This window comes from Salmo trutta, chromosome 24, assembly GCF_901001165.1.
Source record: "Salmo trutta chromosome 24, fSalTru1.1, whole genome shotgun sequence".
Taxonomy (NCBI): domain Eukaryota; kingdom Metazoa; phylum Chordata; class Actinopteri; order Salmoniformes; family Salmonidae; genus Salmo; species Salmo trutta.
This window is the reverse complement of record NC_042980.1, coordinates 16747552-16761572: the sequence shown is the minus strand read 5'-3', so window position 1 is coordinate 16761572 and position 14021 is coordinate 16747552. Positions and strand designations below refer to the sequence as shown.

Below are 14021 nucleotides of genomic sequence, written 5' to 3'. Positions count from 1 at the left end.
GCAAAAAGACCAAATCGGTTAAGTTTAGGCAAGGATTCAACTTGGTTAATTAAAAAATATATATATATTTAACCTTTATTTAAGGTCAAAGCTAAAAGGTCCAGGCTATCTTATTCACCAGACAGGTTAGGAGAAGTTAAAGCAGAAATAGTAGTCCCTGGTCAACAGCCTGCTTTTCTCTAAACAAAGGCTTGGTCAGCAAATCCAATCCTTGGAAGGGGTTGAGTTTTCCCAGAACTGCTCACGTATTCTGTTTTCAATTACAGAGATGTTGTTGTGGCTGTGTTGATGTTGCTGATATAAATATTTAGTCATCGTGACCTTTCATCATAGTTGACCCCTAGCGGTTTTCTATTTCTCCGCTCACTCTTTTCTCCTCCTGTATACCTTGTTCCTTCCCTTCTTCCCTCTTTCCCTCCATCCAGCCCTCCTGCACTGAAACGTGGATCTCGTTACACATCTCGATCTGACTAGTTCTGAGCGAGGGATTCTGGGGGAGGACAAATACCTGGAGGCCAGGCCTGTGTAGCTGGATATGGTTGATTACGACCCCCTCCAGCCAGTCACAGGCTCATTGGTTAGATGCGAGTCCTGTGCGCGCTCACTTCTTACGAAGACTAATTTTGCGAGCATCAGCACTGAACTAAATGGTCTAAATGGTACAATGCTCCAAAGCCCCCAGGGGGTGGGAGATGTCAACATTTTCAAGTAAGCCGAAATTACTGGTGTCCGATTCAGCATAATGTTTGTCTTTCTGAATACATTGAAGTGTATCTGTCGCTACAATGGGAGTGGGATAATTAAATTGTCATAGTGAGACCCAGTAGTAAAAATGAATCAACCATTCATTTCATATCCAATCGCAAAACATAGTCAGTTGAAACTGAGATTATCATCTTTATTCCTACCCCATCCATTACAATCCTCTATAGATGATTATTCGTTATAATGGTCAATACAGACATATTGCTATGCATCCGAAGCCTCTGTGATATAAATACTCATAGATACCAAGTTCAGATACAGGAATTCTTTACTGTCTCAATATAGAGTAATTTGATTGCAGCAGTATAAATACAAAAGATATAAATGTATACCGGTACTACAAATCAGGTAAACAAAATCATGAAAACGTGGGCAATTGATGAAAGATAACCTTAGCGCCACGGACTATGAAAAGTTCTGGAAAGTCACCCAAGGTAATTAGGAAACCATATGTAATTTGGGCAAACTATCCCTTTATGCAAAGACGTTAGTTGCTCCTTTTACCTTTTACCGGTCTCCCTAAAACTATTTACCGAACTACTATTCTGCTTCTCAAACAGATTCTACAGTGTGCTGGGTCAACTGTTCAAATCAAATCAAATTGTATTGGTCACATACACATGGTTAGCAGATGTTAATGCAAGTGTAGCGAAATGCTTGTTTCAATGGTTAACTTAAGGATCGGCCCCATTTTTTCAATTTTCGCCAAAATGACATACACAAATCTAACTGCCTGTAGCTCAGGCCCTGAAGCAAGGATATGCATATTATTGGTACCATTTGAAAGGAAAGACTTTTACATTTGTGGAAATGTTAAAGGAATGTAGGAGAATATAACACATTAGATCTGGTAAAAGACAATACAAAGAAGAAACCAACCGTTTAAAAAAAAAAGATGTGTACCATCATCTTTGAAATGCAAGAGAAAGGCCATAATGTATTATTCCAGCCCAGGTTCAACTTAGATTTTGTCCACTAGATGGCATCAGTGTATGTGCAAAGTTTTAGACTGATCCAATGAACCATTGCATTCCTGTTCAAAATGTTGTATCAAGACTGCCCAAATGTGCCTTATTTGCTTATTAATAACTTTTCATGTTCAAAACTGTGCACTCTCCTCAAACAATAGCATGGTATTCTTTCACTGTAATAGCTACTGTAATTTGGACAGTACAGTGAGATTAACAAGAATTTAAGCTTTTTGCCAATATCAGATATGTCTATGTCCTGGGAAATGTTCTTGTTACTTACAACCACATGCTAATTGCATTAGCCTACGTTAGCTCAAACGTCCCACTGGGGACCCACCAATCCCGAATAAGTTTTTAATTAATCATGGGAATCAGACTCCACTTTATTCTCTCTGGCCTCTTCCTCTTGTATCAGTAAACTCCCCAGCAGAACCCCTGCTGCAGCCCCTATAGTAGTCCCTGTGGCTGCACTTAGTGGTGCCCTCACAGAACCAGCCAAGGCCCCAACCACTGCCCCCAGTACTGCTGCCCCAACCTTCAACCATGGTGCTTCTCTCTGTTCATCTCCAACTCTCTGCTCTCGTCCTGCTGTGTCCCTCTGCCTCTCACCATCCTTCTGTGACAACATCTGCGTCTTTCTCAAATTTCTATGTTGAGTCTCTGTAAAAGAGAGCGCATGCATTATGATTAAGCATTAACAATCACCATATTTTACTTAATTTAACTACATTTATAGCTAAATGAGATCTGATATAGGGGCAGTTAACGCACTCACTTAGACAAGAGTTGTCCACTATGTCCGCAGGTGCTGTAGATTCCACTCTGTGTAGTTGTATTCGATCCTCCTTAATCTTCACATGGTTGATCATGTCTTCTCTCACTTTATTCTGCTGCTTAAACTCCGCTACATCTCTCTCTAGCATTGATATCTCCACTTCTTTCATTTCATACCTTTGTTTGTTCTCTTGTAACTCCTTCTGTATCTCAACAATCATGGCATTCAACTCATCTTCTCTTTCAAACTTTCTATTTTCTAGGTTTTCTATCTTGTCTCTCAGTTCTTTACTTTCTCTTTCATGCTTCCTCTCCATCTGATCCAATGCTCTGTCTTTCTCCACACACATTTGTTTGAGGGATTCCTTCTCTCTTTCGTACTCCATATGTCTGTCTTCTATCTCCTTTTCTCTCATTGTGTTTCTCTGCTCCATCTCTTTCAACATTCCATCTTTCTCCTCATATCGCTTATCTATTTCCTCTACTTTCCTCTCTTTCTCTTCAATCATCCTTTTAAGCTTGTCATTCTCCCTCTCTTCCTCCTCTAGTCTTCTCCCAATCTCCTCAGAGCTTTTTGTCAACTTCTTGTTGCTCTCCCTGAGCTCCCAGTACATTTTGAGCCAGTGTTCACCATCGTTTCCCATCACTGTCTCCTCAATTTTCTCCAGAAGTTCTTTGACCTGAGGGCCTCCAGCCGGGCTTGTGTTATCAAAGACATGGTACCTGTTGCTACATTTATCGACAAGCCACTGAAGGGCAGGCCATCTCTCGATGTGAAGTTCGATGGCTACGTCTCCAAGCTTGTCTCCCCAGGTGAACAACACTATAGCTTGACTCCAGACTGACCAACCAATACGATTCAGTTGTTCTTCTGCTCTTGACCGGTCTGTCTCTGTGAATGTTTCGTCACAGCGTACGACCACGAGGACCGCGTGCGGCTCGGGAGCACAAAGAGATGCACCTTGGGTAATCTCAATTCTTACTACTTCAGGAGTGTCCTCAGTGCAGTATCGCCCATGCCACCCGGGTGTGTCCACCACTGTGACTTGTCTTACGGTGATGTCACCCTGTCTTTTCACACTGTGTGAAGTCGTGTGTCCAGCCTCAAAGTTTTTCTTACCCAGGATGCTATTTCCAGATGAGCTCTTCCCAACTAGTCGAGGTCCCACTATCATGATTCTCTGTTCAGCTTCAGATAGTTGGTGGGACTTACCTAAATGGGAGATATTTATTTTAGATTACAATCTATTTGCATGATTTCAGATATGGTACCGGACCAATTCAAATGTAAGGGTAAAGGTTTTGGGGAAATCATTTGGTAAAAAAAAATATATATACAGTATATATTTAGAATTCGTCCGATCCTCACCCCTGAGCAGAGATCTGAGTGTTTCCCTCTGTCTCTGAACCTTCATCCATCTCAAGCTCGCCCTCTCCTCCTCTGCCATCCTCTTAGCCTCAATTGCCATTGAAAACCTCTCATTCATGACAACATAACCAGGAACAGCTGCCACCATTTTATCTATCTTCCTCAGCAGCTCTGGGACCTGAGTGACATCATTGCCCCATGTGTTGGCCCTAGTGTTTAAAGCATGATACCTATGCCCACACTTCCCCACCATCTCCTGGAGAAACCCATGTCTCGCTATGTGTTCCTCTAGTGACATTCCCCTGAGTTTCTCACATTGGGTAAACACTACCATCATGTGTCTCCAGAGTATATGGTTGAGAAGCTTGAGGGGGCCCTCTACTGTCCATTCCCTGCCTTTGCGTGAGTTCAAAGGGATGACCATGAGGAAGGCATGAGGACCTGGTTGACACATGGATATGCTGGCTTCTATGTTACGGAGGACAAGGAAAGGGTCCTGCACGGAGTACTGGATGCATCTGTCTGATGTGTTGACCACAGTGACCTGCCGGCCGTCCACTAGACTCTGTCTCCTCACACACATCTCCACGTCCCTCCTGGTGTCAAACAGCTTCCTGTCCAGGATGGTGTTTCCTGTTTGACTCTTCTCCAGCCAATCCCTCCCCAGGAGGATGATTCTCAGCTCAGGGAGACTACGCTGGTCCCCTATTAGAGAGGAGAGTACATGTTTTATAAAATATAAAAGACTTGAATTTAGGCATTACAGTATTACTAAATTTCTAATATATGACCAATATTTTTAGCTAGAATCAACATAACATATGACTATTGATGAAGAGGCCTATATACTGTAAATAAAATGTGAGAAAACTGTAAACAATGCACTGAAAAGGTAGATATAACTCAGTAACTGACCATTCTGTCTCTTTGCTCTGGAAGCCATTTAGTACCTCTCTCTCTCTCTTTCTCCCTTTGTTGGACTTCCCTGAAGTATAGTCATTGAACCCTACTATCCTTTCCATTATCTTTCATTTTGACTTGCTGGTCATGCGGGCGCTCAACAGTCAAAGTCCAGTTTCTCCTGACTGTAATGTAACTCCACCCACATTGCTGAGAAATGACATTTTGTTCAGTAAAGATAACACATCTTCATAAAGCAAATTACATTGACTGACAGACACAGTTAAATAGGTAGTCAGTAGTGAATCTAATGATTTCTGTCATGTCATTGAACACCAAATGTCAGAAAATTATCCATGCAAAAATGCTAATCTAACATCAAGTAAAGTTTAGAATGGTGTGCCTTACAAAAGTATTTATCCGCTTCCTCAAAAAGCTTTTATTATTCAGATTCAAATTCAGAGTGAATGTAACAGCTGTTCCACTGCCAGGCTGTAAAAGAATCCCTGAGTGAGCATTAAATGATTGCAAGCCATGTAAAAAGTAATAGGGACTTGGCTACAGTTAAGAAATCCTGATAAATTACTGTCATTCTCAAAAAATACTTAACAAGCTCTCTCCTAGAGATATTATTGCAAGACTTCCTGGAGTCACTGAGGGCTTTTAAGCTTAAATAATAAAGGGCTGAGTTTGCAATCCAGTGTACAGTATTTTCTTCAGATACATTTGAAGACTGTACTGAAGGGACCCACTCCCTTCAACCTGCTTGTGCAAGAGATCTATTATTATTTGTGTTTTCCCACCTCCTTAGTGAAAACGCCATGTAAACATCATAGTATCAGCGTAAGATTTGTTAGTTGATTCTCAGCTTGTCATTCAAACGGTCTGTTATTGCCAACGCATGTGAGCAATGGTTCTGCTAAATACAATTATAATTTCAGTCAATACAACATATTCATAATTTACATTATGTAAATTGTATATTTCTATTATATACAGCTCCTCAGAGTTTGGAACACACATAGTCCAAGTCTATGGTGGGACTTGCATATAAACCATGGGTATTTGTAACACATGGGTATTTCAATGTGATATTGCTGTGTGAAGCGTGTGACTAATACTGTGCCTTGCCAAAGTCTTCAGACCTCCTGGATTTCTTCACATTTCATTGTGTTACAATGTGTGATCAAAATGGATTTAATTGTCTTTTTTTTTAATCAACAATCTACAAAAACTAATATGGAATGTCAAAGCGGAAGAATATACAGTATATATATTTGGGGGGTATTTTACCCCCAATTTTGTGATTTCCAACAGGCTCGGCAGAGTCGAAGGTCGAGTCATGCAGCCCCCTTGGCCAAACCCTCCCCTAACCCGGACGACACTGGGCCAATTGTGCACTGCCCATTGAGACTCCCGGTCACAGCTGGTTGGGATCGAACCAAGGTCTGCAATGACGCCACAAGCACTGTGATACAGTGCCACTTGGGAGGCCTAGATTATTATTATACACTGCTCAAAAAAATAAAGGGAACACTTAAACAACACAATGTAACTCCAAGTCAATCACACTTCTGTGAAATCAAACTGTCCACTTAGGAAGCAACACTGATTGACAATAAATTTCACATGCTGTTGTGCAAATGGAATAGACAACAAGTGGAAATTATAGGCAATTAGCAAGACACCCCCAATAAAGGAGTGGTTCGGCAGGTGGTGACCACAGACCACATCTCAGTTCTTATGCTTCCTGGCTGATGTTTTGGTCACTTTTGAATGCTGGCGGTGCTTTCACTCTAGTGGTAGCATGAGACGGAGTCTACAACCCACACAAGTGGCTCAGGTAGTGCAGCTCATCCAGGATGGCACATCAATGCGAGCTGTGGCAAGAAGGCTTGCTGTGTCTGTCAGCGTAGTGTCCAGAGCATGGAGGCGCTACCAGGAGACAGGCCAGTACATCAGGAGACGTGGAGGAGGCCGTAGGAGGGCAACAACCCAGCAGCAGGACCGCTACCTCCGCCTTTGTGCAAGGAGGAGCAGGAGGAGCACTGCCAGAGCCCTGCAAAATGACCTCCAGCAGGCCACAAATGTGCATGTGTCTGCTCAAACGGTCAGAAACAGACTCCATGAGGGTGGTATGAGGGCCCGACGTCCACAGGTGGGAGTTGTGCTTACAGCCCAACACCGTGCAGGCCGTTTGGCATTTGCCAGAGAACACCAAGATTGGCAAATTAGCCACTGGCGCCCTGTGCTCTTCACAGATGAAGCAGGTTCACACTGAGCACATGTGACAGACGTGACAGAGTCTGGAGACGCCGTGGAGAACGTTCTGCTGCCTGCAACATCCTCCAGCATGACCAGTTTGGCGGTGGGTCAGTCATGGTGTGGGGTGGCATTTCTTTGGGGGGCCGCACAGCCCTCCATGTGCTCGCCAGAGGTAGCCTGACTGCCATTAGGTACCGAGATGAGATCCTCAGACCCCTTGTGAGACCATATGCTGGTGCGGTTGGCCCTGGGTTCTTAATGCAAGACAATGCTAGACCTCATGTGGCTGGAGTGTGTCAGCAGTTCCTGCAAGAGGAAGGCATTGATGCTATGGACTGGCCCGACAGGTTCCCCAGACCTGAATCCAATTGAGCACATCTGGGACATCATGTCTCGCTCCATCCACCAACGCCACGTTGCACCACAGACTGTCCAGGAGTTGGCGGATACTTTAGTCCAGGTCTGGGAGGAGATCCCTCAGGAGACCATCCGCCACCTCATCAGGAGCATGCCCAGGCATTGTAGGGAGGTCATACAGGCACGTGGAGGCCACACACACTACTGAGCCTCATTTTGACTTGTTTTAAGGACATTACATCAAAGTTGGATCAGCCTGTAGTGTGGTTTTCCACTTTAATTTTGAGTGTGACTCCAAATCCAGACCTCCATGGGTTGATAAATTGGATTTCCATTGATTATTTTTGTGTGATTTTGTTGTCAGCACATTCAACTATGTAAAGAAAAAAGCATTTAATAAGATTATTTCATTCATTCAGATCTAGGATGTGTGATTTTAGTGTTCCCTTTATTTATTTGCGCAGTATATATATATATATTTTTAAAGATTATACTTTTTTTTGAAAGATAAATAAAATAATCATTACTAAAGGGTAAAGTCTACAAAACTTAGTCAATGTCATTGACAGAAAAACTAGAATTGTTGCATCTTATTGTGTTGTTGTCCACCGGTGGCTAGCTAGCCAGCTAGCTAAAATTGTCCCTTTCCTAAATTAGCCATGGCTGGAGACAGGGATTTGGACTTGTTGTTTTACTTAATTCTCCGAACTGGCCAATGATTATAACGGCAATTCTGATCCAACCATTAATTCATACATTGTTGTGCCCCTGGCCTGAGAGGATTTAAGTTATATGTAGTTCGATGTAGAAGGCTAATGTTAACTAGCTAACATTGCCCACGAATTGAAGTTATGCCACAGAACAATGAGACAGATATTTCATCAGATTTATAGAGGAAGCCCAGTGGCTGGCAGTGGTAGAAGATGGAAAGAGATGGATTTTGGCAGATGTTCTGCTAATTTTCTCATCGATGAAACATTTGATCTAAATTAAATGTTCTGTTCCCAAAACTAGAATATGTTACAAACATAGTGGACTAAGTTTTGTAGACTTTACCCTTTGCCAAAGTTTTAAAAAAATTGCGTCGTTCAGAAGGAGTGCTAAAGCGAGTTGAGTTATTGCACACGCGCACTTCAGAGCAGTGATGCCAATTTAGCAATTTTGTTGCTAGATTTAGCAACTTTTCAGAATACCCTGGCAATTTTGTTTTCAAACAGCACCTAGCAACAAATTTAGCTACTTTTAAAAATGTATTTGGAACTTTTAGCAACTTTTGAAAAGTGACTCAAACGCTAAAATGCACTCATTTTCCCTCTAAATGACACAAAAACGATTTTCTCTGTCACATACTCAGTCACAACACATGTCCTGGCTGCGAAAGTGCATTGTGAGTGACGTCAGCAGCAGGCGCTCAACTCTTGCACAGGCAGCAGCAGGCCAGCAGCAATTTTAGCAAATTAAAAATCATTGTTGGCTGACTGCAGCAGCAGTAGTATGCGTTCGACGAGACAAACCCAATGAATATAGTTGGTCACAAATGTTTGATCTTGAACAGAATTTACATCAATCAACATGTCTCAATCAAAATTGTACAGCCAGAAGTACAGAAAAGAGTGGGAGTCTGAATTTAAAGGGTGGCTGAAGCCAGTAATTGGGGATGATTGTCGGGCATACTGTGCGTACTGAAAGTCAGATATGCTTGCAAAAATGTATGACATCAAAGAACATTGTGCTACAGCGAAACATATAAATAAATCAAAACTGTACAACCCCGCAACGCAGTCTACATTACCACAGTTGGTTAAAAAAGTGGATAACTGCAAAAGCGCAGAAGCTACTATGGCAATGGCCACTGCAGAGCATTGTTCGCTGCTAGCATGCGACCATTTAGGTATGGCTTGCAAAGCTGGCTTTTCAGATTCTGTGGCAGCAACAAACTTCCAAATGCACCGCACCGCACCGCACAGAAATGATTAGGGGAGTACTGGTTCCTTATTTTCTCAAAAGGGTAACATCAGATATGGGGGATGAGAAGTTCAGTCTCCTTTTGGATGAGTCCACTGATGTCAGTGTCTCGAAATACCTTTGTGTGGTGATTCAGTATTTCAGTGCTAAAAAAAGAACCATTGTGTCCACATTTCCCGGGCTGGTTGAATTGGAGGGGGGCGATGCCAGATCAATAGCAAAGGCGGTAGTTGAGTTTCTTGAGAAGTGTAACCTTAAAAAAGAGAATCTTCAGGGTATTGGCACTGATAATGCGTCCGTGATGACTGGGGTGCACAACGGGGTGCACATGATTTTAAATGAAGAATGTGCATTGCCCAATTTGGTACTCATCTGCTGTGTGTGCCATTCTTTACAATTGTCTGTCAGTGCAGCATCCAAAGAAACCATCCCTAGGAGTGTTGAGTACTTAATCAGGGAAACCTACAACTGGTTTTCCATTTCCCCAAAACGGCGCGAGGCGTACAAAGCAGTGTATGCCACCATTAATTGTGGCCAGAAACCCCTGCAGACCACGAAAGTGTGTGCCACACGTTGGCTATCGATTGAGCCTGCGGTAACTCGTATATTGAGCCAATGGGAAGAACTGAAACTCCACTTTGAGGTGACCAAGGCCAGTGAGCGTTGCTCCATGGCGGATGTGCTCCACGCCATGTACATGGACAAGACCAACTATGTCTACCTGACATTCTTGAAATCAATCCTGTCTGACGTACAAGTTGCAGTGAAGTCATTTGAGGGAGAGCAAACAGATCCTGTCAAGCTTTTGGACAATCTGGTACACCTCATAACATCAATTTGCAGCAGAGTAGTCAACCCTATGGCAAAAATTGATGTCCTGAAGGATGCCATTGATGGACATCTCAGTCCATCACCATACCTTCGGTACCTTTTCAAGAGCACGGTGTACCAACTCAGTCTTGCGCCAGACGACAAAAAGGTCATTCGGAGACCGTGCATCAACTACATTGTTGCTTTAAGCAAGGAGCTGCAAGCAAGGCTCCAAGACAACCTTGAATCGTTGCGAAACATGGCCTTGTTCAGTGTTAAGCACAATAAAGGCACCACTGAAATTATTAAAGTAGCTGAGCGACTGGGATACCAGCCCCAAACAATTGATAAAATTGTTTCCCAATGGAGAAACATCCATCTGTTTGGGTGGGACTCAACTGAAAATACAGTCGAGTTTTGGAGTGAAGTCAATAACTACACGGACTCTTCCGGGTCAAATCCATTTGAAGAACTGTGCAAAGCTGCACTCGCTGCCCTCTCCTCGCCACCCTCAAATGTGGTGGTTGAACGGCTGTTCAGCCAAATGAGTGTGGTCAAGTCAAAGTTAAGAAATAGAATGTCACTGCACACTCTCAACTCCATACTCCTGGTGCGGTATGGACTGAAGTGGCTGGTGATATCTGTTACCAGCATAAACTACCAAGTGAAGTTCTGCAGCAGTTTGGCACCATAGCAGCATACAGTTTTAAGGCCACTCCATCCTCTTCTGCTGGTTCCAGCTCCGTGACAATGCAGTTGGACAGTGAAGATGAAGAGGATTTCCTTGCCAATCTATGATTCACGTATGCAAGGAGTGGACTTTCTGGAACTGGCGGAGACACACAACTGATGGTGGCAGTGTGTACTGCAGTTTGTGCGAAAAAAGTGGCAATATCTGGAGGAATCCATTGAGCAGCTAGCCAGCCAAGCAGCAGAGAGCTGGAAAGAGATGCCTAGCGCATACATCATTATTTGAGTTAAGTTGCTTGTTCAATAAGATAGCATATATACCTTGTTATTAGCCTGTACCTGTAATTGTAGATCAGTTAGGTAGCATGTTAACTAGCTACCAATACACTCCTTAAAACTATAATGTTCAGAATGTGTAGGTTTACTAGTTAAGAAAATAAATAAAATGTAGTTGTTCAATAATGTGTAATTGTTCAATAATTCAATGTGTTGTGTTTAAAAATAAAAATGTGATCATCTAAAAATGTGTTGTGTTTATATCACTTTTACAAATAAAAATATATGATAATAAACAAATAAATCTAAACTAACAAATGTCAAATCATATTTTTTGCCGAGCTGGCCAGTCAATTTGAGTAACGTTATTGTGTATTCAACGAAATGACGCAGTTTAACGTTATTACGCAATGACATCACAACGTCATTTAGCAACAAATCGACCTGCCTCTATCAACTTCCCCTGAAAATGAGTTTGCAACACTGCTCCAGAGTAGGCGTTCCCTAACGGAAATAGGAACGTGTCCTAACGCGTACATGGCTCTGCTCACTATGACTCATTTGTTCCTTTTTGAAAGGACAGGATGTGGTCTATCTTGGTTTAGTTATAAACATATTTGGTTAGGCTAGCGAACAAGCATTTTAGCCAGGTAGCCTAGGACAACAAAAATATAAAGCGTGTACTGTATGACAGAGTGATAAACGCTAATGACAAAACGGTCTCTACAACTACGGTGAGTCAACATGTTTTTCTACATGCACACAGAAATCAGACAGCCACATTATATTTAGCTTACGTTGACTGGACCAAATTATTGTGTATATTTTAGTTGTCACTGTATTAGACTAAGCAGAGGTGATTTGATTATGTTTAAATGTTAAAGTTGAAATGGTGCTGGAATAGTGGAGGCAGCTCATGGTTTCTTTGTGACTTGTGGTAACTCTCTGGTTCTAAGTCAATAGTTGTTAAGTGGTCCGAAAATGTCGGAAACTTACTCGGCCATGCTGTAGGTCATGTAACGGTCTGTTACTGTATATGCATTGTGGACTTCACTGGACAGGGGTTGCTATCTGGTTTTGTGGTAAAACAAAGGTGTGGTTTAATTTATTTTGGTTTTGTCACGGTCGCAAGGCATATGAATTAACAGGTTATAGAACAAACAACGCAATTATCACAACCCATGCACCGCTACGGAGTTAGAGTAGGATTTTTCCAATAAAAACATTCCAGTGTTAGAAAATGTCAAATAACTTCTCTGTATTTGTCCTGTTGTCATGGAAATATATACACACAGCTGGGCAACATTCCACACTTAAAAGACACGCTAACGCTTCAGCCATCAAATTAAGTGGATACTTCTGATGACGTCTGACGAGTTGCAGGGCTATGGAGGAAGGAAAATCCTTTTTAAATGGACCGCCCTTGCCCGGAAATTCGTCACTCGATCATCCCGCGATGTTTGTGTTTTCAGCTATGGGTAGCTTGTGGGTGCTTTATATGCGCTCCGTCAATGACGTTAAAATGTCAATTGCATCATGTTTACACTTTTGGCTGTGTGCCCACAGTTAAGTTGTGAGCCTCCACAGTTAAGTTGAAGTATTAATTTTTTTATCGCCATTGTGGAACAAATTGTTTTCATCTTGGGAACTATACTATAGTTCCCAAGAATAAAGAATAACATATTTGCAAGTTTAATAAATAAATAATAAAATATTTGCAAGTTTAACCATCAATTGAGTGTTTGGGTTCATCCCAAGACATACAGTAAATATGAACATAATTATAAAACATGATATAGTGTCTACTTATATTAACTATATAATTATTAATATACACCTACTGTATGATAACTAGCAAATTAATTAGCTAAATAACATTAGTGTGAATAAGGGAAAATATATATATTTCTACAATTTCCAAAAGCTAACCAAACAAAAACATAATCGATTTTATGACACGTGTTTGTGCATTAGTAGCACAATTTCTAACTTATTTACATTAGTTTTTAGTTACACTTGTATGTTGACTACATATTGACGTTTGAGTTTTTGGAAGACTTTTCTTAGCTGATGTACAATCATCGCAAATTTAATTATGGAGCGTTTCAGGCCCCGAAGTGAACATAATTGTACACTCGCAAACTCCATTAAAAACGAGGGCTGATCATTGCTAATCATTTGGACCGACAAGAAATATGGCCGTGGGGATTCTCCCAAGGGCTTAGGGCCGAGGTCTGTGTACTTTGATTTTTGAAACGCAGCCCTGGACTGATAGATATTTGAGGGAGAGGTTAGACTGCGCCAGTGTCTGATGGGTATTGTAGTTTGGAATTATGGGAAGGACACTGTGGAGATGAGCTCAATCGTTTGACCCTCAACTCCTAAACTACTGCAGCCTGGTCTCATAGACTAGACGTAACAGAGTAAATGTAAATCCGGGATATGCAAATTAGTATTATATCTTACATTTGGTATGGTTACGTAAGAGAGAAGGTTACTTAACTCAAAAATGAAAGTAGGGTGGTTGGTCAGGCATATGAAGTTAACGTCTAGCAACCCAGAGGTTACATGCTCGAATCTCATCACGGACAACCTTAGCATTTTAGATAATTAGAAACTTTTCAACTACTTGCTACTTTTATCTTCTTTGCTACTACTTAATGTCAGCTGACCCTAACCTTAACCCTTTAATCTAACTCCTAACCTTAACTCTAACCCCTAGCCTAGCTAACATTAACCACCTAGATAACCTAGCTAACATTAGCCATAACAAATTGCAATTTGTAACATATCATATGAATTGTAATTTGTAACATAAAATACAAAATTGATGATGGACATCCACAAATTAGTACAATACAAAGTTTAACATATCATAC

The 14021-nt window shown here is 41.6% G+C and overlaps 2 protein-coding genes across 2 annotated transcripts in view; one reads left to right on the top strand and one right to left on the bottom strand.

Annotated features, from left to right (window-relative positions):
• Positions 1-1983: 1983 nt before the first annotated feature.
• LOC115160827 (GTPase IMAP family member 8-like) lies at positions 1984-5075 on the bottom strand. Its single transcript, XM_029711291.1, has 4 exons — positions 4795-5075; positions 3880-4584; positions 2512-3723; positions 1984-2396 (listed from the first exon to the last, which is right to left on the bottom strand). Exons 1-4 carry the CDS (start codon positions 4820-4822, stop codon positions 2095-2097), a joined length of 2247 nt encoding a protein of 748 aa, XP_029567151.1. The 5' UTR covers positions 4823-5075; the 3' UTR covers positions 1984-2094.
• A 6577-nt stretch (positions 5076-11652) lies between these two features.
• LOC115160826 (interleukin-1 receptor-like 1) overlaps positions 11653-14021 on the top strand; it is a 32125-nt gene continuing 29756 nt past the window's right edge. The window contains exon 1 of the mRNA XM_029711287.1: positions 11653-11876. The gene's annotated coding sequence lies outside the window, so the exon portion shown is untranslated. The remainder of the gene's footprint in view (positions 11877-14021) is intronic.